General features: G+C 43.8%; 1 protein-coding gene across 1 annotated transcript in view; it reads right to left on the reverse strand.

Annotated features, from left to right (window-relative positions):
* LOC145411023 (tyrosyl-DNA phosphodiesterase 1-like) overlaps nucleotides 1-27609 on the reverse strand; it is a 281158-nt gene that overhangs the window by 195269 nt on the left and 58280 nt on the right. Inside the window, exons 2-4 of the mRNA XM_080281084.1 lie at nucleotides 21491-21650; nucleotides 13999-14133; nucleotides 5120-5279 (exon numbers count right to left, since the gene is read on the reverse strand). Of these exons, the coding sequence (XP_080137210.1) occupies nucleotides 5120-5279; nucleotides 13999-14133; nucleotides 21491-21650 (455 nt within the window). The remainder of the gene's footprint in view (nucleotides 1-5119; nucleotides 5280-13998; nucleotides 14134-21490; nucleotides 21651-27609) is intronic.

Below are 27609 nucleotides of genomic sequence, written 5' to 3' on the forward strand. Positions count from 1 at the left end.
CACAACCTTGTTGCACGCCCACACCGATCATGAACCATTCACTTAGATGCCCATTTACCCTTACACATGCTTCACTACCATCATAAGAAATCTTGATGGCATCTAGCAGCTTACCATCTACACCATACATGTGCAAAACCTTTCACAATCCTTCTTTGTTCACTTTGTCGTATGCTTTTTCCAGATCCATGAATGCCATAAACACCTTATAGTCCTTCTCACAAGCCTTCTCCACTATCTGTCTTACTGCAAATATTTGATCCACACATCGTCCGCCATTCCTAAAGCCACCCTGTTCATCACTCATTAGGACTTCTGATATCTCTCCTACTTTCTCTATAATTTTTCTATATCCCTTCCCTACCACACTCAGAAAACTTATGCTATGATACCACACTCAGAAAACTTATGCTATGATAATTCTTGCACTCACTTCGCTCACCTTTATTTTTGTACAGTAGTACAATCACAGCCTTTTTCTACTCTGCTGGCACAGTTTCACTCATCCATGCCTTCTTACATATCTCCAACAAGCACTTCATTCTCTCTCTGCAGTACACCTAATCATCTCTGCATACACTCATCAACTCCAGCTGCCTTCCCATTTTTCAGCCGCTTCACAACGTTCTTCACCTGTACAAGTGTCACATTTCCTGGCACTGCATTTCTTCTCTGTATCGATGAATGTAGTTTATTGTAGTGTATCGTTGTTCACTGCTGTCACCAATATTGATAAATGCAGCCCAGGGGTTTGATCAGATGGAGAGATTGTACGTGTATCGTAGATTAATGGCTTTCCCTCTATCACCAGTGGAGTGTAACGGGGCCACTGCTTAGTAAAATGGTGTATAATCGAGTAGAGTGAATAGGTAGGTCTCTCTCTTTCTCACCTTCCCCTTTTGTGTATCATAAGCAAGGTGAGTTACAGAACACTCTTGGGTTATGTAGTTTATTGTACACAGTTATACCAAAGTGTGACTGACAATGTAACAAGGCATGATGGCAAACCTCCTAGCTGACCCTATCTCCTGCCTTCTGCCCAGGATCGTACTCTTGGGCTCTCTTTAAGCCCTTCTGACCTGAAGGGAATCTCTGTGACATATACAGCCAGGAGGGAAAATGTGTGTGTGATGTAGTGTGTCTGGTAGATTTCCATTCAAGTGGAATAACCAACTAGAGCTGGTTACCCCAAGTGTTTGAATACGTCATGAAATTCTTGGTCGTCTGGGACAACAGGATTGTGGATATACATCATGTGGATTGACATTCCTAGTGAGAAGCTGTGTATGTTTCCAGTAGACACTACATACTGCACATGTGATATGAGATATATACTAGTGCCTATAATGCCTACATATCGCTCGGTCACGCAAAGCTGTCGTACCAACAACAGTAAATACTGTCATAACATATTAATGTATATTATATTCACATCAGGGCAAGAGAGAGGGTTATGTCTGATGATAAGCAAGGAGTGGAGGGAGAATATAAAAGAGTATGGAACAGTGGGTGCAAGGATTGTATGGGTGAGGATGAAAGTAGGTATACATGCTTGGGCGATTGTATGTGTTTATGCTCCGACAGAGGACAGAGTGGCAAGAGTGAAAGATGAGTTTTGGGCGAGAGTAGAAGCATGTATGGACAAATTTGAGAGGAGCGAGAGTGTGTTTTTGATTGGAGACATGAATGGCAAAGTTGGGAAAGTACGAGTGGATGGAGTGGTTGGTCAGTGGGGTGTGCCAGCTGAAGTGGATGGGAATGGTAGTGCTTTGGTGGACATCTGTGCTGGTAAGGGGTTGGCAATAGCCAACACCTACTTTCGGCATAAGACGATCCACCGGTATACAAGGAGAGTAATGAGGAAGATGGATGGTGAACTTGTTCAACGAAAGGCAATGATAGACTACGTGTGTGTGGATGAGTGAATGAGAAGACAAGTGTTTGATGCAAGAGTGTGGAGAGGGTGGGGGAATGGAGTCTCGGACCATCACTTAGTGATGGCCAAGGTAAAGCTGCAAAGAAAATGGTTGAGGAGGAGAGTGGAGAATTTGCAAGATAGGGAGAAAATGGCAGAGTATAAGAGCTTAGTGGAAGAAAGATTGGGAAGTTATGAGCTAGAGCAGATGGAAGGGGTGGAAGACGTATGTAAGATATTCACGGAAGAGATAGGCGCAGCGTGTGAGGTGGTTTGTGGAGTGAGGTGCCTGCCCTTTCCTCTCCTTCATCCCTCTTTCCTTCCATTCTCTTCTGTCTTCCTTTCGTTCATTCTTTCCTTGTGCTTCTGCCTATGGGCAACTTTACACTCCCTGTTCTGTCTTTCTTTCCTTCATTCTTTTCTCTTCCTTCTGCCTGTGGGTCTTTCTTTCCTTCATTCTTTTCTCTTCCTTCTGCCTGTGGGTGACTCTACACTGAGTGACAAGCCAAATGGTTTCCTGTACACCAGGAAACCATTTACTATGCTGGGTGGTAACTATATAACCAAATTTTGTCGCCTGGTGGTTTAGTGGGTAATTATTGCGCTCCAATCGGATTGAGCCGGTGAAGGTTTATATCCAATGGGTGGCTGGGGTTGATTGCTCGTGTAATGCCACTCAGGGATGAGTGAGGCTGGTTACTCTCATTTAAAATGTCAGGACCAACTGCCTAGCCCCGGGCTCCTACGCTCCTCATGGGGCAATGTAGGACTGGATGATAGATAGATAGGAGTTGATGCAAGGGAGTGCAAGTGACAGCATGGTCGAATGATGAGGTGAAACGAGCTGTGGAACAAAAGAAGAAGGCATATAGTGAATCAGCAGGGCAGAAGTAGTGGAAGGAATGAAGAAGATTAAGTTGGGAAAGGCCCCAGGAATTGATGGAGTGTGTGGTGAAATGCTGAGGTATGGGGGTGAGATTTTTGTGGAGTGGATATGCAAGTTGTGTAGATTGGCTTGGGAAGAAGGAAGGGTTCCAGAGGACTGGAAATCAGGTATAATTGTTCCTTTATACAAAGGAAAAGGGGAGAGAGAAGTATGCGGTAACCATAGGGGTATTTGCCTTCTTAGTGTGACTGGTAAAATATATGGTAGAATACTCATTGATAGGGTTAGGCATATGAAGAGGAGCTAGTTGGAGAACAAAGGGGATATAGGAAGGGAAAAGAGTGTGTAGATCAGATATTTGTTCTATGATGTTTAGTGGAGAAGTATCTAGAGAAAGGAAAGAAAGTGTATGCTGCCTTCATGGACTTGGAGAAAGCTTATGACAGAATAGATAGGCAAGGTATGTGGAAGGTATTAAGAATATATGAAGTGGAGGGGAAATTGTTGAGTGCTGTGAAGAGTATGTACGAAGGAGCTAGGGCTACGGTGCGAGTGGATGGTGAGCTGAGTGAGTTCTTTGATCTCTGTGTGGGACTGAAACAGGGTTGTGTGATGTCTCCATGGCTGTTTAATATATACATGGATGGCATTGTAAAGGAGGTGCAAGGTAGGGCAGTGGATGTGGGGGTGGCTCTAATAAATGAGGGTGAGATTTGGAAGATTCCGGTGTTGCTGTTTGCTGATGATACAGTATTACTGAGTGAAGATGAATGGGAGTTGCAAGGTTTGGTGAATGAATTTGGGACAGTGTGTAGGAGGAGGAATCTGAAAGTTAATGTAAACAAAAGTAAAGTAATGGTGTCTGAGAGAAATGAAGTCACAGAATGTACAGTGAGGTTGGATGGTGAGGATATGGAGAATGTGAGTGCATTCAAGTACTTGGGTAGTGTGATGTGTAAGGATGGAACTTTGGGGGATGAAGTGCGTGAAAGGGTACAGCAGGGAAGGAAGGTTGTTGGTTTACTGAAAGCAGTGATAAGAAATAGGGAGGTGAGTATGGAAGGTAAGAAGTCACTGCATGACAGTATTGTGATTCCTACCCTGACGTAAGGAAGTGAGGTGTGGACCTTGCAAGTGGGGAACAAGTCAAGAGTGAGAGCAGTGGAAATGAGTTACTTGAAAGGAGCATGTGGAGTGACATGGAAGGACAGGTTGACAAATGAAGAAGTGAAGGAACGTTGTGGGGTGGATGTGGATGTGGTTGAAAAGTTTAGGAGAAATACACTGAGGTGGTTTGGACATGTGGTGAGAATGGAGAATGAAAGACTGACTAAGAGGGTGTATGTAGGTGGGGTGGGGGGAGGGAGGGGTAAACCGAGGATGAGGTGGAGGGATGGAGTTGAGAGGTATATGAGGGAGGGGGGGGGTGAGTTGGGGGGGGTGAGTTGGGGGGAGGGTAGTCAAATGGTGGGTGACAGAGCGACTTGGAGGCGTTTTGTCTGCGGCCACCCTTTGCGGGATTAGGGCATCAGGCTATAGATAGATAGATAGACAGACAGATATTCACATTACAATCAACTTGTAACCTAATTAAGTGAAATATATAATACTGTAAAACTAACATGACTGTATGAATAGAATGCAGTTTCCAATGCTGGAAGCAGTGTTTTCCACAGACATGGGTTGGGCTGGAACGGACAAGGGTGTGAAGTTATGGACAAAGTTAGTGTAAAATGGGTACAGTTTTCATTTTCAGTAAAAGAATATGTTATTATACATTATATTATTTTCCATTAGGTGCTTGAAATCCCACTTCAGGGGGACCGCTGGATTTACCAAATCGACTTTATTAGATATGGCTTTCCCCCAAATGATCCAGTATAATGAGGTTCTATTCTCAGTATTAATCACAACACAGCAGCTGTGCTTATATTCTCAAAACATCGTTTATGCATGGCGGTGGCGGTGGTGGTGATGATGAGGATGATGATGATACAGAAGGGAGGGAAGGAGGGAAAGATGGAGGAAAGAAAAAAGAAAGGAAGGGATGATGATGATAAGAAAGGAAAAGAGAGGAAGGGAAGAAATGAGGAAGAAAGTGAGGAAATGACAAAGAAAGAATAACGATGATGATGATGAAAACTGACAATGATACAGAAGGGAGGGAGGGAATGAGGGAGGAAAGAAAGAAGGAAGGAAGGAAGGAAGGAAAGAAGGGATGATGATGATATGGAAGGAAAAGAGGAAGGGAGGATATAAGAGAAGAAGTTTGCAAAGTAGTGACAAAAGAAAAATGATGAAGATGAAAGAAAACCCACCTAATTCTGGAAAGACTGGAGAAACCCAAAATCCTTGTGTCTTCTCATACCAGTCATCAGGCGTGAGGTTTGCAGTGTGAATAACCACTCGCAGTCCATCTTTATATTTCAGAATCATCATTTTTGTGTGATGGGTCCCATATTGGAAAGGTACATTCACCTACAAGAGAGATAACATTCACATTATGGGTTGTATTGTATGAGGCTTTGGAGATTTCATAACACTTATTCTTTAGCAATTTATGCTGCACATAATATTTCAACAATCATCTGTATAATTGCTACAAAAAGCATCACTATTAAATGATATAAATAACATATGAGAGCATGATAAAGGGATATATGCTATATATTTCACTACAGAGGAAGTATTATGAAACCTCCTAAGTGACTTATAATATGGCCCTATGATCTTAGTATGAGCACTCCTTTTTCATCATCATCTCCGACACCTTGCTTCCTCCTGGGAATTCCCAGACAGAGTGTGACAGAAGCACCTCCAGACTACCTTATCCTCACACACCTGATGAAACTGTGCCACAACCAATAACCTGGATATGAAGTTAAGGTTGCATGAACTGTGATGACCTTTAGTTATGAGTCTCCTTGGATACCCACAACTTGAACATTATCCATGAAATTCAATCAGCCTTATCGTACCTATGACACAGGAATGAGTCTCCTTGGTTACTAACCAAAATAACCCCCAATCTGAAAACATTGTTAAAAATGAGCTGAAAGGAGTCTGGAATGTTTGTCATCATCATCATCCACACCTCTTTTCTCACCCTAGGGCACGGGGAGGAGTAGCAATGTCCAGACAGCCCAAATTTGCCCAATCCAATGGGCCACACATCCATTCACTCATCATTCAAGCCCCTGGAATCCTGGCTCTATCGGATACACCAAAAACATTCACCACGTTCTGCAGCTTCACATAAACGTCACCTTAGAAAAATGCACTATCGTTTCGTTTCATTTTTAAATGTTCCAACATGCTTGCATGCATTGACCTTGGTCACCTAATGGCAGTTCTGCATGCCGCTCGATCTCTGGCAGCCTCCTTATTCAGTCCTTTATCCCCAAGGTCACACTCAACGACCTCATCCCAAGTCTTGTTTGGTCTACCTCTCACAACCCTACCCCAAACATTAATGCTTCATACTCATTATAGAACAGGAAAACCTCACTAATGATTTCTAGACAATATTGTAATTCACAAATTATCATAGTTACTGCAAGATTACTTTATTCAGTTCTGTCAGGTGAAGGACTGCAATACTATGTCAACACGAATGCAAAAATAATTCTAGGCTCACAATGTCCTATTTTGCTGACACCATCTGTAAACAGACATAAAACAGGTGTAAATAGATAAACAGTTGTAACCTAGTGTAAACACATGTAAATAAGTAAAGAGGTGCAAATTGGCATAAAATAGCTATATCCATCCATCCATCATCCAATCCTACATTGCCCCATGAGGAGAGTAGGAGCCCAGGACTAAGCAGTTGGTCCCAACATTTAAGATGAGAGTGACCAGCCTCACTCATCCCTGAGTGGCATTACATAAGCAATCAACCCCAACCATCCCTTGGATATAAACCTTCACCGGCTCAATCTGATTGGAGCACAATAATTACTCACTAAACCACCAGGCGCCAAAATTTGGTTATATGGTTACCACCCAGCGTAGTATATGGTTTCCTGGTGTACAGAAAGCCATTTGGCTTGTCACTCAGTGTAGAGTCACCTACAGGCAGAAGGAAGAGGAAAGAATGAAGGAAAGAAAGACAGAGGAGGAAGTGTAAAGTTACCCGTAGGCAGAAGGACAAGGAAAGAATGAAGTAAAGGAAGACAGAAGAAGATGGAAGGAAAGAAGGATGGAGGAGAGGAAAGGGCAGACACCCGACAGCAGCACTACATTGAGTGAGTGGATGGTGAGCGCCCCCACCTACCACACAAAATAGCTATAAATATGTAGTAAAAAACAAATTCTGGTACATTTAACCTAATATAACATTCATACACCCAACCAAACTTAACCTAACTCAACTCAACCCAACCTCCCCTACCCTAGCCTAACTTCAGCATATGGGTACAAACAAGGAAGCAGGTGTATTTACCTAGCTGCAGTATATAGGATTTGACATATGCTCGTGTTGTCCTACCTCATTCCAGTTTGTGGTAGGTAGGGGTGTCTATCATCAACTTGCTTGATGCAGTGCTGCCTACTCCTTCCTCCATGTCTACCATTCCCTTTATTGTGCCTGTTCTCCTCTCTTCTCATTTTTCCTATCCTTCCTGTCACTATATATTACTTTTCTTTCCAATTCGGGTGATTCTACACCAAGTAAGAAGCCAAATGGTTTCCTGTAACTCTGGAAACCATTTACAACAATGGATTGTAACTATACAGCCAAATAATGGAGAGAAATGGAGTTTGCTATTGTGCCCCTTTTAACCCCTACACCGCGGGCATGTTTACCAATGTTTTGCGTGTGCTGTGGGGTTATTCGGGCTCCGACAGACTCTCAAAAAATATTTGCCAAAAATCAGTTATTAGTCCTAGAATATTAAAATTATATATGCTTATGGCACATATCTTCAGCTTTCTCCTGGAATGTTTGTTGAGCATTCGTCGGTTACCGTAGGACTTGTGGAGACCTCTGAAGTTGGGTAACGAAGTCTCCACTTTACACTTCCCGACAACCCGTAATATGATTACCACAGCCAGATATTAACACTATAAACACTACTCTATGATTTTCAAGTAGTTTGGGATCCATACTCCAAAAAAAAACCCACTGTGAAAGCAATGAAAATTACGAGCGCGTCTGACCGTCGCACTTGCGCTAGTTCGCTCTTGGTACTTGTCATTTATTATTCATAAAACCCCTCACACTTTATATTTCTATTACTATATAACACTTATATATATCTACAGTCTTTATCCATAGGTTTCCTTCAGTAGTATTAGTTTATTGTCACTGTAGGGATTCAATTTCTTTCAGTAAAATACAGTAACCCCTCCAATATCCGGATCAATAGAGCCATCGGTAGGTTCGGATATTGGTTTCGTCCGGATATTGGGCCCCAGCTAATGGACTTGTACTTATGGACCCTAACTCAGAGAAACACCTATACAACTCCCTCCGGACATGCATAGCACCTATTTAACACCCAAATCACACCAATAAGGCACATAAATGACTGAAATAAATGCAAAAGAAACATAAAATGTGGGTTTAGAAGTATGCTCATACATTAATAAACATTCTGGTACTTATGGACTCTAACCAAACCTAACTCTGAAAAACACATTCCTACTGCACATGCATGAGGTAAGTATAGTATGGAAAGAAGTACAGTATGACACATTCTGGTAAGTATAGTATGGAAAAAAGTACAATATGAAACATTCTGGTAAGTATAGTATGGAAAATAGTACAACATGAAACATTCTGGCTACTTACAGCAAGTCCCTGGCCACCTCGATGAATAACCGCCTCCTCTCGGACTCTGACAGTAAGAACGATTTCCTGAAGCACTTGCACTACACTCTTCCTGAAGTCTTGCACGTAACTTAGTCACTAACACACAGAAGTCCGTTCTCTTCATAGTGTTCACTTTAGTCCAAATAATGTTCCATTTACTTTAAGTGTTGCACATTAACTTTTCCCAAGTCTTTTTAATTTTCCAAAGCCAAAACAAAGAAGGTTAGTTACGTTAAATTTCTTTTCTACTGAGTCTTTTCTCCCAACTTGAAAACCTTAACACAACACACCGTTTTTTTCACTGCACAACACTCAAAATTCCCGTGTGGTCTAGTGGAGAAGTTCTTGCTGTTTATTCACTATCAGAGTCCGAGAGTATCACTGGCAGGCGACCAAGGGGTGCATCGGTGGGTCGTGGTGATGGCGTACCGACTACAGAAGACTCTGAAGATAGCCGCAAACTCACATCGAGCGGTGACTCCACTGTAGCTGAAGTGCTGGGCTGTGGCTCGGAGCATGAGGGCCTGTCTTGGGGAGGCAACGGAGTGGAACCAGGGCTTGGCACAGCGGGGGTCACGGGCCTGAAAAAACTGTCAATCGTTGACTGACGCAAGGACCGACGATTCTGGCGATTGATGATGCGCTGCCTGAAAGCACGCACTTCCTCCACGAGTCCCAAGGGCCCCATCTCCCTGTCGCAGTCCGGGTGTTCCAGGTAGTCTAGGACGAACTCTAGGTGTTCCCGGAGTGCGCTCAGCTTGGGGATGGCTGGAGTAGTGTCCTGCTGAGAGGAGTCCGAATCATCATCGCCTTCGTCGTCGGAATCTTCAAGTTCGGGACTGACACCAGCAACTGAAGACGCGATCTCGATATCAGACAACGTCTGATACCCAGGATCGCCCTCGTCGTCGTCCAACCACTCACGAACATCGTCCACATCAACATCGTCGCCGTGCGTACGTAGCCGTGCATGGAAGTCATCCACGTCAAACCCTAGAAAATCGTACTCCACATCTGTTCCGAGAAGCAAACGAGACCAACCATTTTCAAGAGTTTTCACAGGGACTTCCTTCCATGCACTAGCCCAGTTGTACAGCGCAGACTTGATGTTGTAGCGGCAAAGGTTTTCCAAAGTCCGCTTGCCTCGAGTGTCACGTCCTTCCCTGCGCTCGTCCTCGTCCTCGAGAACAACCATCACCTCATCCAGGAACTTCCGACGGTACAGGCGCTTTGTTGCCACGATCACTCCTTGGTCCATTGGTTGAATGAGAGCAGTCGTATTAGGTGGCAGAAACATGCACCTAATACGGCCATTTTCAGCAACCAAGTCCTTGTCACACGGGTGGGCAGGTGCATTGTCGAGGAGAAGGAGAGCCTTTACCTGGTCGCGAGGAATTCCCAGTGTCTTCGTCTGGTACTGGATGACCTCCTTGACGAAGTGACGGTGAAACCAGTCTTTGAAAATCACAGCTGTGAATCATGCTTTCAAAGAATGGTACCATATGACAGGAAGGACATCCATCACCCCACGAAGGCACCGAGGCTGCTTTGCACGGCCAACAATAATGGGCTTAAGCCGGTGCATGCCGTTAGCATTGGCACAACACAAAACTGATATCCGTTCCTTAGAAAGCTTGCGGCCAGGTACATGCTTCTCCGTCTCATCGGCTAGAGTGTTCGTTGGCACCGAGCGATAGAATAGGCCAGTTTCGTCAGCGTTATAGACTTGACCGAGAGTGAGGCCCTCCCTGTCGATCAAGCCTTTCACCTTGTGCCGAAACTCGTCCACTCCATCCTCGTTAGCGTCCAATGCTTCGCCATGTGCTTTACGGTTAGTAAGGCCATGTCGTAACTTGAACGCGAAGAGCCAACCCTCGGATGCCTTGAAGTCAAGGGCATCGTGAAGCCTTGCAAACTTCTCAGCAGCAGCCTTCAGCTCCGTTCCACGTACCATCACACCAGCTGCACGTTGCTGTCGATACCAAATCAACGTGGAGCGGTCGATCTCTGCATACTTGGGGGTAAACATAACCTTCCTCTCCACGTTGCGTTTGTTTCTCGACGAGAAGTCAGCCGTGTACTGCATGAGCTTGTCTCGGGAACGCTTGATATCGAACAAAGTCGACCGGGCCAGGTTGAACTCGCGGAGAATGCGTGAAGAAGACCAACCCGCATCAACCTTCTCCAATATCTCCCGTTTCTTCTCCAGAGTCAACACCACTCTCTTCCTTTTCTCAGGAGGCGGGGCCATCATCACACACACTAAGAGTAGGGCAGAGAGCAGCAGGAGGCCTTGCAGCAAGTACGGCACCACCACAAAAGCGAGCACGTGGGCAGCCATGACGAACAGCGTAGGTCTAGTCGCGGTGAGAGACAGGCGGGAAGTGGGGAGGATGCAGCGGCGCTCTATCGGATGTCGGAGGAATGACGAACTAAAACAATGCTCTCACGCGGCGCGCGCGGCAAGTTCAAATTACGGACGGCAAAAAAAAAAATCGATTCCCCCCCCCCCCCGGACCATTTTGGGAATGTCTGATCCCAGGACGATAAGGTTCGGTTAGTGGGGATGTTCGGTTATTGGGCGTCCGGATATTAGAGTGATTACTGTACGTGGCACTCACTTTCTCGTCCTGTATACTAGCACTGAGAGTGAATGTCACTGTCACCTTCACTCTCATAACTCAGAGTATTCAGACATGCTAGAGTGAAACTTTCACTTTCATTACTTATAGGGTATATACTCGTATTCTTATAATACTACTCATTTACATTTCTATTTACGTTCTCTATTTTATTTACGTTATTTACATTTCTATTTTATTTACACTGTGTTATGCACTGTCACTTGAAGTAACTTATAAAACTATTTTCCACTGTTCACGTTTATTTACATTCATTACTTTCACTTGCTGTTTACACATTATTTACAATTCCACTTGCACTGTTTTACTCAATAGAAAGATCGTAGTCACTCTTTTATCAATTGTCAGCCCTTTACCTCTTTCCACACGAGGTTTAGTAGGGGGTAAAGGTCACAGGGCCCTTTGCATGGGGGTGAAAAGTCCCTGAAGCTAGCAAGAGTGAACTGACGTACCTCCACGTTGGAAGATGAGAGTGAACTAATAAGGGTGGGCCGGGGTGGTGGCCTACCTAGGGAAATTCATTACTACCAACTTAGCCTCTTGACACAGCTATATATAGCAGTGAAATGATTGGCAGGAAATCTGGACAACACATTATAAATTAGGTAGTTCCAGGTGAATGTAAATATCACTTAGGCTTCTCCCTTCCTTATATGTATATTTATTACGAAAATAGATTATACAGCATATTTCAAGGGGAAATAAACAGCGAAAATTAGCGAACGAGTGCACATGAGGTGTTGTCAGGTGATAATTAGCCAATTCCAGGTGTATGGCACTCTCACTTACCTTATTTCTTTCTTGTATATATTATTTGGTATAAGAATAGGGCATAGGGCTTAATTCAATGGATGAAATCAGTGAAAAATTCCAGGGAAGATTTACTTAGTGTAGCACAGCCGGGCAGGCGAGAGGATAGGGTAATGGAGGGGAGGTAGGGAGGGGAGTCAAGAACGGGGAGAAATGGCTAAATTGTCAACAATGGATGGGAGTACAGATGAGATTAGGAGTGCTGACTAGTGTTGGACATTGGCAGTACTGATAGATGATACAAGCCCCCACTTGGAAGCCCGGGTGAATTCAAAATAACACAGAATCACAAAAGCAACGCCCCGCGCTATGATCCCTTGCTCCCAAGCGTCACGAAAGTGACGCCCCGCAGTTAAGGGGTTAAATGGGCAGAGATGCAAATGTGGCATCCACCCAGGAACAAAACTTCCAAACTGAGCCCCACTGTAGCAAAGAGCCATCAGTCGCATGGGAACATAGGTCAATGCATGGATGACCCTACAGGAGCAGCTGACCGTCTGCAGTTGATGGGTCTGCTTGATCAGACAGACAAGAGTAGCATAGTAAAATCCATCCATCCATCCATCATCCAATCATACATTGCCCCATAAGGAGAGTAGGAGCCTGGGGCTAGGCAGTTGATCTCGACATTTCAGATGAGAGTGACCAACCTCACTCATCCCTGAGTGGCAATACATGAGCAATCAACCCCAACCACCCCTTAGATATAAACCTTCACCGGCTCAATCCGATTGGAGCGCAATAATACCCACTAAACCACCAGGTGCCAAAATTTGGCTATATGGTTACCACCCAGCATAGTAAATGGTTTCCTGGTGTACAGGAAACAATTTGGCTTGTAACTCAGTGTAGAGTCACCCACAGGCAGAAGGAAAAGGAAAGAATGAAGTAAAGAAAGACAGAAGAGGGAGTGTAAAGTCACCCGTAGGCAGAAGGACAAGGAAAGAATGAAGGAAAGAAAGACAGAAGAGGATGGAAGGAAAGAAAGACAGAAGAGGATGGAAGGAAAGAAAGACAGAAGAGGATGGAAGGAAAGAAAGACAGAAGAGGATGGAAGGAAAGAAGGATGGAAGAGAGGAAAGGACTGACACCCGAGAGCAGCACTACACCGAGTGAGTGGATGGTGAGCGAGTACCACATAGCATAATAAAAACAACAAATTTATCCAGCCTACTTCTGAATAAATATATACTCTTCACAATCCACTCACTCAATGTAGTGCTGCTTAGGGTGTCTGCCCTTTCCTCTCTTCCTTCCTTCCTCTTCTGTCTTTCTTTCCTTCATTCTTTCCTCTTACTTCTGCCTACAAGTGACTTTAAACTCCCTCTTCTGCCTTTCTTTCCTTCACCTTTCCTCTTCCTTCTGCCTATAGGTGACTCTACACTGAGTGACAAGCCACATGGTTTCCTGTACACCACAAAACCATTTACTATGCTGGGTGGTAACCATATAACTAAATTATGGTGCCTGGTGGTTTAGTGGGTACGGTAATTATGACACTCCAATCAGATTGAGCGTGTGTAGGTTTATATCCAAGGGATGGTTGGGGTTTACTGCTCACGTAATACCACTCTGGGATGAGTGAGGCTGGTCACTCTCACCTTAAATGTCAGGACCAACTTCCCTAGCCCTGTGCTCCTACGCTCCTCATGGGGCAGCATAGGATTGGATGATGAATGGATATATACTCTTTGCTAACATCATCACCTTTTCCAAACCGTTCAAATATCTATAGATTATATTTGAGTAATTAAACTTGTTTTCTTCTTTTCTTTTTTTTAACATTATTCATGCATCTACTCTTCCTCAACTTATATTCAAGTCCTTTTGCAATCTCTTAAAAACAGGTAAAAAAGTGTAACTAAGTGTAAATATGTGTAAAAACCAAACTAGTTCTGTAAATCGATGTAAATATTGAAAAATGACAAACCTTGGTGCAAACAAGGCCTGGGTAATCCTTTGGGTTCCCATCAAGATCTCCATACATCACCAACAATGGCCGACCACTCAACCCAGCTGCTTTATAATTATCCATCAGGAATACCAGATCGACCATAAAATTCAGCTGCCAACAAAAGGTGAGGGATTAGGGGTTTTGATTTCAGTGTCAGAAATACTATGAGATGGTCTGATTATGTGGAGAGAATGAATAACAAGAAACTGACTGAGAGTGTATGTGATTGAAGTGAACTGGGCAAGTGGAAGGGGCAGACCCAGGATGAGGTGGAGGATGGGATGGAAAGGTGTATAAAATAAAGTGGTGTGAGTTGATGGGGGGGCAACCTGGTGGCAGAGGATGGGGTGACATAAGGGTACTTTATTTGTGCCCATTTATTTCAGAATTAAAATATTTATGAAGGATGGATGAACTTTGTACTGATGAGCACATGAATGGTTTGGAACCACTTTAACAAACTGATGGTCACTGGATACACTCCATCTGTGTGGAAGGTTATGCATATGAGGTTAAGTTAGGATTCAAGAGGCAAGACTTTCATTTTTGTTTTCAAAGGCCCCAACATGCTTGCATGTGTCGGCCTTGGTCAACTAATGGTGGCTCTCCACGCTGCACGATCCATTGCAGCCTCCCTGTTCAGTCCCATAACCCTGAGGTCACACTTAATGACCTCATCCCATGTCTTTCTTGGTCTACCCCTCATATCCCCACCCCCTATATTAACACTTCTCACCTTCCTCACCCAATTATCATCCCCCATCCTCTCCACATGTCCAAACCATCTCAATCTACCTCTCCTCATCACAACACCAATACACTCCAGTTCCATTCTACCTTTCAACTCTTCCATCGTAAACCCAGCCCCTTCAGGCCTTGGACGCAGGGACGAACTGCACATCCACCTAATCACTGTCATTTCTGTACATCTGAGCCGGCGAATATCCTCCTCCTTCACTGCACAGGTCTCACTACCATACAGCATTACACGCCTAACACATATATAAATATAATAATGAATAATGTGATGACGCAATGGGTCAAAGAAGAGACACGGTTTCGAGGTGAGGACACACCAGCAAGGTTAGATTTACTGTTCACCAAAGAACCCGATGTAACAGAATCATTGGAATATCTCTGTCCTTTGGGAAAAAGTGATCACGTGGTCACTGAGTTCCAGATGTTAATAGGAAACGTCGAGCCAAGAGACGAGCTTCATAGACAGGGAAGATACAACTTTGGCAAAGCAAATTTTACAGGATTGAGAAACTTTTTTGAAAATGTGGATTGGAGAAAATTCAGAGAAACAAGAGAGATACAGAGGAAGTGGGATATCTTTCTAGACCTCTATAATTTGGGAGTGGAAAAATTTGTACCAAGAGTAAGAGGGAAAGAAAACAGGAAAAAGGAGTGGTTTAATAGAAGGTGTATGATAGCAAAAAAAGAGAGAGATAAGGCGTGGAACAATTGGAGAAAGAGAGGTAACGACAGAACAAAGGAAGAATATAAAAGAACTAGAAATGAATACACAAGAATACGTAGAGAAGAAGAAAGGAATTTTGAAAAAGGTATAATTGACAAATGCAAGGATGAACCCAAACTGTTTTATAGATCTGTTAATGGCAAACTGAAACAAAAGGAAGGAATCACCAAGCTGAAAGTAGAAGGAGAGGTCTTTAAGGATACGGCAATGCAAGCAGAAATAATGAACAAACGTTTCCAGTCACTTTTCACTAAAGGAGCTTGTGGAAGGGGAAGGAGTGATTAGAAATGTTCCGGTGATGAAAGATATAAAAGTGGAGGTACAGGAAGTGTATAAATTACTGGAAACTCAAGATGTAAGGAAAGCCCCAGGACCTGATGGAATTTCTAATTGGGTACTGAAGGAATGCAGAGAACAACTGACGGATAAAATTCACAGCTTAATTGTATGCTCACTGGAAGAGGGGAAAGTGCCAAAAGAATGGAAGAGGGCAAATGTGGTACCAATTTACAAGGGAGGAAACAGGGAAGAACCCCTGAATTATAGACCAGTGTCTCTAACCACCATGGTCGCAAAATTGTGTGAGAGAATCCTGAAAGACAGATGGATAAAATATCTGGAAGAGATGAATATTTTGGCTGATTGTCAGTTTGGATTCAGAAGTGGAAGGTCATGTGTTTCTAACTTGTAGAGCTTTTACTCAAGAGCGATTGATGTGGTACAGGAGAGAGATGGTTGGATGGATTGTGTGTACTTAGACTTAGAGAAGGCCTTTGACAAGGTACCTCATAAGAGACTAATGTGGAAACTACAATATACAGGAGGACTAAAGGGGAAACTTCTGGAATGGATGAGAGACTTTTTTAGAGACAGACAAATGAGGACAGTAATAAAGGAAATGATGTCTGGATGGAGGGAAATAACAAGTGGAGTCCCTCAAGGCTCAGTGTTGGCGCCAGTAATGTTCCTGATTTACCTAAATGATATGGTAGATGGAGTGAACAGTTATGCAAGTCTGTTTGCTGATGATGTAAAGATCTTGAGGAAGATAGAAGTTGAGGAGGATTGTAAAATACTGCAGGAGGATTTGGATAGGATACACAATTGGAGCCGGACGTGGGAAATGAAATTTAATGTAAAGAAATATAAAATATTGGAAATGGGTACAAGTACCAGGAGACCATCAATGAATTATTTTTTGGGTAATGAATTAATCACAAAAAGGAGAGAAGAGAAAGATTTGGGAGTGCTGGTCCAAGATAGTTTGTCACCAGAAAAGCACATTAACAAGATAGTTGGAGAGACTTATAAACTCTTGACTAACATTAGAGTAGCATTTCATTATATGGATGAGGAAATGAAAAAATTGATAGTGGCCATGATCTGCCCCAGGTTAGAATATGCAGCGGTAGTGTGGTCCCCACACAAAAAGAAAGATATAAACAAGATTGAGAGAATACAAAGAACAGAAACCAAGATGGTCCCCAGTCTGACAGACCTGTCATACAGAGAGAGGCTGGAAAAACTGGATTTGCCTTCGTTAGAGGAAAGGAGAAAGAGGGGAGACATGATTGCGGAGTTCAGGACCATGGTGGGAGTAGATAAAATTGACAAAGAAGATCTGTTTGTATGGGATAAGAGAGCAACAAGAGGACATGGAATGAAATTGAAAAAGTCAAGCTGCTTGAAGGATATCAAGAAATATAGCTTTCCTTACAGAAGTATAGACTTATGGAATAGCCTGGACAAAGAGATCGTCCAGTCTAGAAACATAAACGAGTTTAAAGTTAAATTCGACTTATTGAGAAACAGCGACGGAAACCCACGAGCATAGTACATTCCGTGTATATCACAATTAGGTATATTAGGTAAATACTTAAATATTTGGAACGGCTTTGACAAAGAGGTGGTGCATGAGAAAAACATTCATGTGTGTAAAGGTAGACTTGATAAATGTGGATAGGGAGACAGGACAACACGAGCATTGCTCAATTCCTGTATACTACAAATAGGTAAATACATGCTGCATACAAAGACCCCTTAGCACGTAGGGAGAGTCCTCTCAATGTCAGGAGAGGCAAAGAGCTCTCTGAACTTTTTCCAACCACTTCTCACCCTAGCCACAGAGCTAGCTCCAGCCCCACCTCCAGCACACAACATGTCTCCCAAATTACAAAACTCTTCCACACAAGCAAGAGATTCACTAGCAAGTTCAATCCTTTCACAGCTGACAATCTCCACCTGCTCACCCCGACACGCCGTACACATAAAATCAGCATTATCTCACAGTCTACCTCTGATACCACTACATCTCTTATGCACCCATTTATCACACACACCGCACAAGATGGAATTACTTCCCACGCCCTTGTGGCAAACTGCACATGGCCACTCTCCCTCGTCTTTGACAGTACCGCCACCAACCCCAGATATCATCACTTTTGTTTTATCTGCATTTACCCTTAAACCCTTTTGCCCCATACCATCTCTCCACTTCCTAAACCTTTCCTCCGCCTCCCTTTCGTTCTCTGCAATCAAGACCAAATCATCAGCATACAGCAACTCCCACGGGAGTCCATTTCTAAAGTCCCATGAAAGGGTTTCAAGTACCATGATAAACAACGTGGGACTCAAGACTGACCCCTGATGCACACCAACATTCACGGAAAACTCATCACTCAAATCTCCATTCACTCTTACCTGGGTGTGAGCACCCACATACACAGCCATAACCACCCTAACCAGCCACTCCTCCAAGCCAACCTTTCTCACTGCCCACTTCACCACCTCTCTAAGGACTCTGTCAAAGGCCTTTTCCAAATCAACAAAAACAAAATAAAGATCCCTTCTCCTACCAATATATTTTTCCTGAAGCTGTCAAACAATGAATATAGCATCAGTGGTCCCTCTACCTGGCATAAACCCAAACTGCATCTCATCAACATTCACTCTTTCTCTAATCACACCTTCTAAAACTCTCTCCATTACCTTCATTATCTGATCTAAAAGCTTAATACCTCTATAATTTCCTCTTTCCAGGGCATCACCCTTCCCTTTATACACATTTACAATTACACTCTTCAGCCAATCATCTGGGACAACACACTCATAAATAATCCTATTTATCAGGTCAGTGATTCAACTCACCCCTATATCGCCTGAGGCCTTCAACATTTCGGCAGTCAACCCAGACACACCTGCTGCCTTCCCCACCCTCATTCTGCCTATTGCCTCACTCACAGTAGCAGTATCAATCAAAGCCCAAGGGCCAGACACTAGATCTGCTGGCTCCAAACCTTCTCTGTCCCAGTCAAACTCCTCATTCAACAACCGGTCATAATGCTCTCTCCATGCATCTTTAATATCCTCACTGTTCACCACTACCCTTTCTTCATCATTCTTCACACACTGCTCACCTATAATATCCCGATTATCCCTCTTCACTTGACCTGCCACCCTAAATATCATATTTTTCCTTTCCCCATGATTTAGGTTATCAAGTAATAGTCTCTGTGACTCAGACTTTGCCCAGTACACCTCTCTTCTAGCCCTATGCTTGGCAGCCAAATATTCCTCTTTGCTACCAACCTTCTTCCATTCCCGGAAAAGCCTTCTTTTCTCCTAAGCTGCAGCTTCTACACCCTCATCTCACCACCAAGTTACTTTATGTCTTGGTGGTCCTCTTGTCCAACCGCATGTTACATCAGTAACTCTCAAGAAATTGTTCGAGAGGGCTCTGTACTGTTCATTAACGCCTCTGTCTACAGCTCCCTGTTCAGCCACCACTCTCCTCAACTCGCTATAGAAGGCATCCCTTACTAATTGGTTTTTCAGCTTCCATATTTTCCTCCTAGGTACATAAGTCCTCTTTTTCATCACTTGTTCTTTAAGCACCACATCACAAATCAATAGTTTGTGCTGCTGCACACACTCCTCACTTCCTATAACTTTAACATCTCTCACTAACCTCCTATCGGCCTCCTAACCAGAAAATAATCAATCTGACTGCTATTTCCCCCAGACTCATACATAATTAACCTACTGTCTCTTTTCCTAAAATATGTGTTGCACACAATCATGTCTGATGCCTCCCCTTCTGCATTCCTTAGACCATACGCACATCCCCCATGCACTCCTTCATAACCTTGTGCTGCTTCACCTACATGACCATTTAAGTCCCCTCCCAAAATCACTATCTCATCATCCCTCATACCACCTACTACACACGTTAAATCATCCCAAAATCTATCTTTCTCTGCTTCATCCAATCCTGCCTGTGGAGCATATGCCGATATAATCGCAGCTATCTTTCTTCCCAACATAATTTTCACTACTAATATCCTATCGCTTACTCTCAAAACATTCATAACGTATTCCACCCATTTCTCCGCAACCATCACACCAACACCTCCATATCCGTCTGTCCCCCCTGCCAAAACAACTTATAGCAAAAGTCCTTCCCAACAATCTTTCTGGCTGATCCACCCCTGTACCGGACTTCCTGCAACACGCCACATCCACCCACCTCCTACTGAATGCCTCAACGACTTCCCCCGCTCTTCCCCTCAAACTTCCCACATTCCATAAACCCACCCTCATCCCCATGGGTGATTTACTGTCCTCAGGCTTGCTTTGAAACTTATTTTGTTTTGTCATCTTCAGTATTAATAAAGGGGAACAGACATAGCACAGGTCCCACTCACTGCACAGTCCCAGGTCCAGACAATGGATCTGGGACCCCTAGCCCACCAGCTTACCAGTGGCTGTGGTAGTGGCCTCAGGGCACCCTGCCAGGACAGCTGCAGGGACACCCTCTAAGCGCACCTTGGCACTGCAACTATCCCGCAATTATACACCCACTGATAGGGCAGCCTCCTGGGGCGCTACTCCCAGGTTCGGGCCCCTCTCTATTGGGCGGAAGCAGCAGCCTGGGAACTGCAATGCCCTGTACCCTCTACCACAGGCTCGAGCCCCATCTCGCCCTGGACCCACGATCTATGCCGGCAGAACCCCCGCCACCCCTCCCCCCAGAAGTCCACCACTAGGTAGCGGGAGCAAAGTTTTCTGGCCGCATGCCCTTGCTGGCGCCAACCCCTGTAACGTAGTGGGATACGTTGTGTGAAATGTAAAGTGCATGTGGTGTAGTGCATAGATAGTTAGAGGAAATGTTTGGGAGAGTATGCTGGTCTACTCTCCCTGTTACTGTCACACTGAAAGGTCAGCAAAGGGGGATGGTTAGATAGCTAGTGAAACAGGAGCTCCAGCTCTCCCTATCACCAGCATTCCCATTCCCCTCGGGAGTACTACCCTGTTCGGCCCGTGCTGCGGCCTCCTCCTACTGATGAGTTAAAAAGTGTGTCCCATTTCACTGGGTATGCTTTGTATTAGTTTTCACTGTATCATGTTTTTCTCCTTTCTTGTTTTCTGGATCTTGCTTCATCCCATCTAAGGGCAGAAAAAAGAGGCTGGGATGTTGGTGATGATGATGACGATGGCTTAACAGTGTTGTGAATGTCGCTGCTTGGTAAACTCCTTAAACACGCCTAAACTCCATCTTGAATGCTGAGTTGTAGCAGTGGACTAAAACTAGCATATGATATTAATCATATAAAATATGCTATGGAAAGGATGTAGAGAGCTATGTGAAATACCAGGTAAGTTTCACAAGGAGAAAGTCTGGGTCATTAAGGTGAAAGAACCATTGCCACACAATCTCACTCATACACGGGAAACTTGGCCTAAAATGAATAGAGTAAAAGAACAAGCTGATATCTGCATATATTGCTGTAAATCTTATTGCACATCTTAGATTTCTTTGTTCCCTACACATTCCCGGTACTACCAAGAAAGAATCAGCTGGTTTCAACACCTGCTTTAACTTCAATCATGATCAAATACCACCTCATCCTCAGTGTGCCCTTCCCCTTCATCTGGATGGAACAGTTAAAAACAAAAATAAATGAACAAAATAATAGAATAACAAACCTGCACAGATTCAATAATGTCTCCCATCTGAGGGCTGAGTAGGTCCGGTAAGACCAATGTTAGTGGATCATCCTTAGTCCTCTCCACACTGTAGATTTTATTTAGAAAAAAGTTGAATGGAGCACTAGCGAGGAGACGAGATGTGAATGACAGCTTTGTACTGTTGGAAAAAATGGGAGAATGGGATCATCATCATTTTCATTATCATCATTATTATAATAGAGTGTTGGTGGAGAAGAGAGAGAAATTGAGGAGATGGAAGGAGCACTTTGAGGATTTGTTGAATGTAGAGAGTGAGAGCAGTGCGAGTATAAGTGGTTGGGGAATGGCTGGGAGAAGAAGAGATGAGAGGAGGGAGGAAGAGATCAGTAGGGCGGAAGTAGTGGAAGCGATGAAGAAGATTAAGTTAGGAAAGGCCCCAGGTATTGATGGAGTGTGTGGTGAAATGCTGAGGTATGGGGGTGAGATTGTTGTGGAGTGGATATGCAAGTTGTGTAGATTGGCTTGGGAAGAAGGAAAGGTTCCAGAGGACTGAAAATCAGGTATAATTGTTATTTATACAAAGGAAAAGGGGAGAGAGAAGTATGCGGTAACCATACGGGTATTTGCCTTCTTAGTGTGACTGATAAAATATATGGTAGAATACTCATTGATAGGGTTAGGCATATGACAGAGGAGCTAGTTGGAGAAGAACAAGGGGGATTTAGGAAGGGAAAAGATGTTTAGTGGAGAAGTATCTAGAGAAGGGAAGGAAAGTGTATGCTCCCTTCATGGACTTGGAGAAACCTTATGACAGAATAGATAGGCAAGGTATGTGGAAGGTATTAAGAATATATGGGGTGGAGGGGAAATTGCTGAGTGCTGTGAAGAGTATGTACGAGGGAGCTAGGGTTACGGTGCGAGTGGATGGTGAGCTGAGTGAGTTCTTTGATCTCAGTGTGGGATTGAAACAGGGTTGTGTGATGTCTCCATGGCTGTTTAATATATACATGGATGGGGTTGTAAAGGAGATGCAGGGTAGGGCAGTGGATGTGGGGGAGGCTCTAATGAATGAGGGTGAGATTTGGAAGCTTCCGGTGTTGCTGTTTGCTGATATTACAGTACTATTGAGTGAAAATGAATGGGAGTTGCAAGGGTTGGTGAATGAATTTGAGACAGTGTGTAGGAGGAGGAATCTGAGGGGTAATGTAAACAAAAGTAAAGTTATGGTGTTTGAGAGGAATGAAGTCACAGAGTGTGCAGTGAGGTTGGATGGTGAGGATATGGAGAATGTGAGTGCATTCAAGTTCTTGGGCAGTGTGATGAGTAAGGATGGAACTTTGGGGGATGAAGTGCATGAAAGGGTACAGCAGGGAAGGAAGGTTGTTGGTACATTGAAAGCAGTGATGAGAAATAGGGAGGTGAGTATGGAAGTTAAGAAGTCACTGCATGATAATATTGTGATCCCTACCCTGACGTATGGAAGCGAGGCATGGACCTTGCAAGAGGGGAACAAGTCAAGAGTGAGAGCAGTGGAAATGAGTTACTTGAGAGGAGCATGTGGAGTGACGTGGAGGGACAGGTTGACGAATGAAGAAGTGAAGGAACGCTGTGGGGTGGATGTGGATGTGGTTGAGAAGATTAGGAGAAATACACTGAGGCGGTTTGGACATGTGAAGAGAATGGAGAATGAAAGACTGACTAAGAGGGTGTATGTAGGTGAGGTGGAGGGAGGAAGAGAGAGGGAGAGGTAGACTCAGGATGAGGTGGAGGGAGGGAAAGAGAGGGAGAGGTAGACTCAGGATGAGGTGGAGGGAGGGAGAGAGAGGGAGAGGTAGACTCAGGATGAGGTGGAGGGATGGAGTTGAGAGGTATATGAGGGATGGGTGGGTGAGTTGGGGGGAGGGTAGTTAAATGGTGGGTGACAGGGCGACTTGAAGGCGTTTTGTCTGCGGCCACCCTTTGCGGGATTACGGCGTTGGGCTATAGATAAATAGATAGATCATTATTACAGTATAATTATAATTATAATTATCATCATCATCATTATCATTATTATTATCCTGACCTCCTTTCCCAACCTAGGCAGGGTGAGGAGTAGCAACATCCAGACAACCCAAGTTTGCTCAGTCAAATGGGCCATGTTCCCATTCACTCATCATTCAAGTCCCTGGAATCCTAGCTCTATCTCATATACCAAAAACATTCACCACATTCTGTGGCTTCACTCAAACGTATCCGATAGGGTCAATCTGGACGCTGTCACTTTAAAATGAGGTGCCAAATCCCTGATCATCCACTTCTTCTCATGTCAATCATCCAGCCAGCTCAATCTCTTGTCAGTCCCATAGCTGACGGCTCCCATACCTCTTTTCACACACTCTATCTATCTATCTATCTATTGCCAGACGCCTCAATCCCGTTTGGGGTGGCCACAAACAAATTGCCTCCACGTCACCCTGTCCCCCGCCATTTACTGCCCTGCTCCCAACTCACACCCCCCTCTCTCATATACCTCTCCACCTCATCCCTCCATCTCATCCTCGGCCTCGCCCTCCCTCTTCCCCCCTCCACCTCACTCACATACACTCTCTTCGTCAGTCTTTCACCCTCCATGCTCTCCACATGGCCAAACCACCTCAATGTGTTTCTCATAACACTTCCTATCACATCCACATCCACACCACAACGTTCCTTTATATCCTCATTCGTCAGTTTGTCTCTCCATGAGACTCCACAGGCTCCTCTTAAATAACTCATTTCCACTGCTCTCACTCTTGACTTGTGTCCTTCAAACAACGTCCAAGCTTCACTTCCATACATTAGAATTGGTATCACAATATTGTCATGTAGTAACTTTTTCACTTCCATGCTCACTTCCCTGTTTCTTATCACTGCTTTCAAAGAACCAGCAACCTTTCTTCCCTGCTGTACCCTTTCAAGCACTTCACCCTCCAAACCTCCATCCTTACTCATCACACTCCACAAGTACTTAAACGTACTCACATTTTCCAATTCCTCACAATCCAACCTTGCTGTACATTCACTGATTTCACCTCTCTCAAAGACCATCACTTTACTCTTCCCTACATTCACCTTTAGATTCCATTTCTTATACACTCTCCCAAACTCATCCACCATATTCCTCCAACTTCTCCTTGGCCTACCTCTCCTCCTCTCGCCTTCAAATTCGTTTAGATATACCTTTTCTACCACTCTATTGTTATCCATTCTCTCCACATCACCATACCATCTCAGTATACAGTACTCACTTTCACTCTGGTGTCCACAGACTTCCTCACTCCATATCTGTCACAAATCACATTACAGTATTTCATATCCTATAATTATTATCATTATCATTATTATTATCACACATGGTTATCGGAACGTGGAATGTAAGGGGAGCGAATGATGAGGTGAAAGAAAGAGAGATTGTCCATGTGCTTGAGGGTGCGAAAGTGGATGTATGTGGAGTAACTGAAACAAAATGGAGAGGAGAAAGTGTGAGAGAATGGGAGTATGGATGGGGTATATGTACAGGAGTAGGTGAGAATGAGAGGGCAAAGGAAGGAGTATGTATAGTTGTGAGTAAAAGATGGAAGAAGAGCATAAGACAGTATGGATCAGTTGGGTCAAGGATTGTGTGGGTAAAGTTGAAAGTTGGAATACAAATGTGGGCGATTGTGTGTGTGTATGCGCCAACGCAAGATCGTGCAAGCAGAGTGAGAGAAGAGTTCTGGACAAATGTAGAAGTGTGAATGGAAAAGTTTGGAAGGAATGAGAGAGTGTTTTTGATCGGTGATATGAATGGTAAAGTTGGGAATGTGAAGGTGGATGGAATAGTTGGTGAGTGGGATGTGCCTGCTGAGATAGATGAGAATGGGAGTGCGTTAGTGGACATTTGTGCTGGGAGGGGGTTGGTGATAGCCAATACCCTCTTCAGGCATAAAATGATCCACAGGTATACATGGCGAGTGATGAGCAGGGTGTGTGGTGAACTGAATGAAAGGAAGGCAATGATTGATTATGTGTGTGTGGATGAAAGAATGCGAAGATGTGTAATGGATGCAAGAGTTTATAGAGGTTGGGGGAGTGGACTTTCTGACCACTACTTGGTGGTGGCAAGAATTAGATTTCAAGTAAGATGGAGGAATAGAAGAAGGGAAAGACAAGAGGAAGGAGTAGTTGCAAGGAGGGTGGAAAGGTTATAAGAGGATGAGAAAAAGGCAGAGTATAAAAGAGAAGTGGAGGAACGATTGGGCAAATATGAATTTGAGCAGATGGGAGACGTGGAAGGTGTGTGTAGGATATTTACAGAAGAAATATGTGCAGCATGTGATGTGGTGTGTAGAAGGAAGAGAAGACGGAGGGGGGTGCAAGGAACAGCGAGGTGGACTGAAGAGATGAGACAGGCTGTGGCACAAAAGAAGAAAGCATACAATAAATGAATGAGAAATAGGGGCGTGCAAGAAGTTGAGACGCGGAAGAGAGAGTTATATGTAGAAAGAAAGAGAGAGGTGAAAAGATTAATAAGAGAGAGTAAGAAGAGAGTGGATGAGGAATTTGGAAGGAATTTGAGTGTAAAGTGGAGGGACTGTAAGACAATGTTCTGGAAATTGGTGAAAAGAGTAAGACAGGATGGAAGTGAAGTTAGCAGGGGAGTGAAAGATAAAAATGGTAGATTACTAGCTGAGAAGGGTGAAAAAGTGAGCAGATGGAGAGAACACTTTAAGGAATTGTTGAACACAGAGGATGGAAGTAATGCGAGTATAAGTGCCTGGGGAATGGCTGGGAGAAGGAGGGAGGTGAGAAGACAGGAAGAAATCAGTAGGATAGAAGTTGTGGAAGCAATGAAGAAAGTTAAATCGGGGAAAGTCCCAGGAATTGATGGGGTGTGTGGTGAAATGCTGAAGTATGGGGGAGTGATAGTAGTAGAATGGATGTGGAAGATGTGCAGATTGGCCTGGGAGGAAGGTAGAGTCCCGGAGAATTGGAAGTAAGGTTTAATTATTCCCTTGTACAAAAGAAAAGGGGAAAAAGAAGTGTGTGGTAATCATAGTGACATTTGTCTTCTTAGTATAATAGGAAAAGTATATGGTAGGATACTTACTGACAGAGTTAGAGAAAGAACAGAGAAATTAGTTGGAGAAGAACAGGGAGGCCTTAGGAAGGGAAGAGGTTGTGTAGATCAGATATTCATTCTTAGATCTTTAGTGGAAAAGTTTCTAGAGAAGGGAAAGAAGTTGTATGCGGCTTTCATGGATTTGGAGAAAGCATTTGACAGGGTGGATAGACAAGGATTGTGGAAAGTGTTAAGAATATATGGAGTAGATGGGAAGTTGTTCAATGCTGTGAAGAGTATGTACAATGGTGAGAAGGCTGCAGTGCGTGTGGATGGTGAACTAAGTGAATTTTTCTCCTTGAAAGTTGTGTTGAAACAAGGATGTGTCATGTCTCCATGGTTGTTCAATCTGTACAAGGATGGGGTAATAAAAGAGGTACAGTAATCACTCCAATATCCGACGTAATAGAGCCATAGGTAGGTACGGTTATTAGTTTTGTCCGGATATTGGGCCCCAGCTTATGGACTTGTACTTATGGACCCTAACTCGGAGAAACACCTATACAACTCCCTCTGGACATGCATAGCACCTATTTAAGACCCAAATCACACCAATAAGGCACATAAATGACTGAAATAAATGCAAAAGAAACATAAAATGAGGGTTTAAAAGTATGTTCATACATTAATAAACATTCTGGTACTTATGGACCCTAACCTAGCCTAACTCAGAAAAACACATTCCTACTGCACATGCATAGCTACTAACAGCCTATTCACACCAATAAAGGACATTAAAGAGTGAAATGAGGTAAGTGTAGTATGGAAAAAAGTACAGTATGAAACATTCTGGCTACTTACAGCAAGTCCATGGCCACCTCGATGAATAACCGCCTCCTCTCGGACTCTGACAGTAAGAACAATTTCCTGAAGCACTTGCAGTACACTGTTCCTGAAGTCTGGCACTGAACTTAGTCAATTACACACAGAAGTCCATTCTCTTCACAGTGTGCACTTCTGTCTAAATAAATTTCCATTGTAACTTACTAAGTGTTGCACTTTAACTTTTCCCATC

The sequence above is a fragment of the Coenobita brevimanus genome, chromosome 87, assembly GCF_032717465.1.
Source record: "Coenobita brevimanus isolate Jiangsu-jjx chromosome 87, ASM3271746v2, whole genome shotgun sequence".
NCBI classification, from domain to species: domain Eukaryota; kingdom Metazoa; phylum Arthropoda; class Malacostraca; order Decapoda; family Coenobitidae; genus Coenobita; species Coenobita brevimanus.